Below are 3,678 nucleotides of genomic sequence, written 5' to 3' on the forward strand. Positions count from 1 at the left end.
TTTAGGGTTTAAGAATTTTTTTTGTTTTGTTTTATTTTTTTCTTTTTAGAAAAAGGGGTTTAAGAATTAAGAGTAGACACTAGAAAATATAAAACGAGAATTATGAATCACTGTCTGGGATAGGATAAATGAACCAAGAACAGTTTTATCTTTTTGTCATTTTCAATGTTTGTGTTTTCTAAGAAATTAGTTATTTTTTAAAAGTATCTTTCATAAATTTATTTCTTTTTTCTGTAGTAACTTTAAATTAATTACGACGTGATTTCTTAACTTTTATTATTTAGCTTCTATGAGATAGAGTTTTTTTGTTTAAAAAAAAAATTTAGTGAAAAACAATAAAAATAAGTCACTTTTAATATTGACTATATAGTTTTCTTTTGACTTATTTTTTATGATGTTACTAAACACTTAAAAATGCAAAAAACTATCTTCAAGCAAAGTTTTCCATGAAACTAATGGAGTGTTACCTCGTAGTCATTCAAAAATAGTAGCATATGTGAGGATATGATTGAGCTTGTTTAATAAGAAAATAAACAAATCTTGAACAAGTAAAGATATGATTACTACAATTGATAACCTAATCAAGAGAGGTTTGTGCCTAGTTAATGGTGTGGTATGCATATGTGTAGTGGAGAAATAATGGACCAGCTTTTGCTCCATTGCAAGGTTGCGTATGCTTTGTGTATGCTTTGTGAAGTGTTTATGATGTTTGAAATTTGTTGATACTCATTTTCAGGACATATTTTGTACAAGCCTAATTCAACCAAGCTCAACTTTCTTGTGGACTCAATTCATGTATTATATTATATTATATTTTTTTAAGATTGGCCTAAGCTTATGCAATTTATTGGGAAAATTGAGGAAATGTGATTTGAAGGGTATAGGTCGGTTTCTTTCAGACCTTTTACATGAGCCAAGCCTATGCATGCTACCAAGTGGGTAAAGGACATTGGTAACACCTCAGGCTCATGGAGGAGGTCTTGTATTCGAAATTTCCACCTTAAAAAATCCTTTATGCTCCGGCTGACTGTGGCCCAACTTTTCTATTTTACCATTTTTTGCCTAAAACATATAGCTAACCTTAAGTGGCTGGCCAGCCTTATATGCTATAACAACCAAATGTAGACTCCATGGACCTGCCATGAATTTAGGAAACATCAGCCCATGAATTTAGGCCACTCCATTTCCCTAATTATGCAAAAAGCAAGCCAACTCTCTTACCCAATTAAATCAAATTTGACCATACCCTCTTTGATTGAGATCTTGGGGTTCAAAACATCTTCCATTGACTAAAAACCAGTCACTTAGAGCACCCCAAACTCATTACAAAATGGCCTCAATCAAATTCAAAATGAACCAACTACGTTTTCCCTTGAAAGCTGAAACTTGAGACCAAAAGCCCACTTAGCCAACTAACATTCTCACAATTCTAAAGCCAAGGGGTGGAAAGATGGGTACAGGGGAACTTTTCATCTCTTCCTCACAACCTTTCTCAATTTCCTCTTCTCGTTGACTGTGGGTCGAAGTTTTGGACATGTGTACTTTTTCAGCATTTTCCTGTATTTCAGTTATAGCATTTTGATTTCTTTCTTGTTAAAGCACTGTTAGCCTTTTGTTTATTATACACTTGGAATTTTGGCTTTGATTCTCTACAAATAAACATTTCTAAAGAACCCAATGGGAGATTTGGGCTAATCTTGTATTTTCGGCCCTTATCGCAAAAACGTCCTAGCAAAATTCAATGGGTGATGATAAAGACTAGATATGTATATTATTTATATTATTTAAATGGCATTGATTTAGGAAATATTTTTTGGATATATAGAATTTGGTGTCATTTTGCTTATTGTTGCTAGTGTAAGTGTGGAAGGATTAAAATAATCATACATTTGAGGACGTTGAAAGATATCTTCATCAATTTTGTATTTTATTTGATTGGTTGAGGCATGGATTTTATACCATTGTACGTCAAATTTGAGTTCCAAATCCAATATCCTTTTAGATTGTCTACTCTTTTTTTTTGTCTACTTTGTGCTTATCATTGTGAATATACGATACTTTTTTATATTCAATAAAACTTCTATTACTTATTAATATATATATATATATATATATATATATATATATATATATAAATAATATAATTTGGTGATGAGCTCAAACTTAACTCGTATTCAAAGAAATAAATTAAGTGAACAATCTTGAAATTTTATATATATAATCCTACTCAACTCACTTACAACCCTATCTGATCCTCTCTCTTAGTCTTTTTTTTTTTTTAGACAAAGGTAAACAAAATATTATTAAGAAAAACCAAAACTAAGAAAACAACACAAGTTCAAGGCAAATCCGAATTGAAAATATCTTCCACATCCTCAGGCAGAGATTCTACCCATACATCAGTATCAACAGATAAAACTTTTTTTTAGCTAAACAATGAACTAACCTATTCCCCTCACGCCGAACATGCTGAAACAAACAACTCCTCAATGTTCCTCGCGCTTAGATTCATCAAAAATGTGACCAAACAAAGTACAGCAGCGACCAAAGCCCTTCAAGGCAGCAATAACCCGACTACAATCACCTTCAATAATCACTCTAAACACATACAACTCTGTAGCAAACATCACCGCCCTCCGAGCCACAATAGCTTGAGCCATTTCAACAGACTGAACCGAGCCAATATTCTGCCGCAAAGCTCTAATAATTTGCCCAGCATAGTCACAAACAACTACACCAACACCTACTGACCTAGTTTCTTCAAAGAAAATTGTGTCGAAGTTCACTTTGTAATGGTCATGAAGGGAAGGAGACCAACGCACCAGGGGACGACGCACTGGCTCACTCTACGCCTGAGGATTAACTTCCCAAAACTCATCAACTAAGCCCGAGCTCGACCACCCAATTCATGCAATGGCCACACTGACTAGCATTCTCTCAACCTGTTACGGAACTGCCACAGACACCACGCCATAGTAGCAAAAAACGCAACACGATAGCATGAACCATGATTAAACAGAACCTCCAACAACTCCAAAAACGACCTGCACTTTGCCTGAACCAAAAACAGAAAACCCGAATCCGTCATCCAAACCGAACGAACCTTATCACAAAGCCATAACGCATGCATCACTGATTCCGAATGATCACCACAACCATTACAAACATTACCAATAGGGATGTGCCGAGCCACCAAGTTCTGTTTTGTGGGCAAAGAATCCTTTGCAGCATGCCACAAGAAATGTTTAATTTTATGAGGAACCTGAACTTTCCAGATTTTCTTCCACACTGAGCCAACACCATTAGGAGTAGAAGAACTTGGCAGTGCCTGGTTCTCATTATCAACAAGCATTCTATATGCACTCCTTACTCTATATTCACCATCAACGGTCAAAGGCCAAATCAAAATATCCTCCTCTCCATCCGCACAGACCTGGATTTTTCGCACCATATCCGCTACCCATGGTAAAAAAAACAGCTTGCTAGATGCCTCGGGTCCCAAGTCCATGTACCAGGTAGGAACAGATCACACACCCTACTAACATCATTATTGGAGTTGGGTGAAATAATTTTACTATGGTTGAGATCAGGCAGCCACTTATGATGCCAAACATCTATCATTTATCCACTACCTACCCTCCATATTGCACCTTTCTCAATGACACCACGTGCATTCAA

The 3,678-nt window shown here is 35.5% G+C and overlaps 1 protein-coding gene across 1 annotated transcript; it reads right to left on the minus strand.

Annotated features, from left to right (window-relative positions):
• Positions 1-2,486: 2,486 nt before the first annotated feature.
• Positions 2,487-3,451, minus strand: LOC142632579 (uncharacterized). The gene is made up of 2 exons (XM_075806956.1): positions 3,023-3,451; positions 2,487-2,846 (listed from the first exon to the last, which is right to left on the minus strand). The coding sequence occupies exons 1-2, from the start codon at positions 3,449-3,451 to the stop codon at positions 2,487-2,489; spliced, it is 789 nt and encodes a 262-aa protein (XP_075663071.1).
• Between the last annotated feature and the right edge of the window lie 227 nt (positions 3,452-3,678).

Source organism: Castanea sativa, chromosome 1 (assembly GCF_040712315.1).
Source record: "Castanea sativa cultivar Marrone di Chiusa Pesio chromosome 1, ASM4071231v1".
NCBI lineage: Eukaryota > Viridiplantae > Streptophyta > Magnoliopsida > Fagales > Fagaceae > Castanea > Castanea sativa.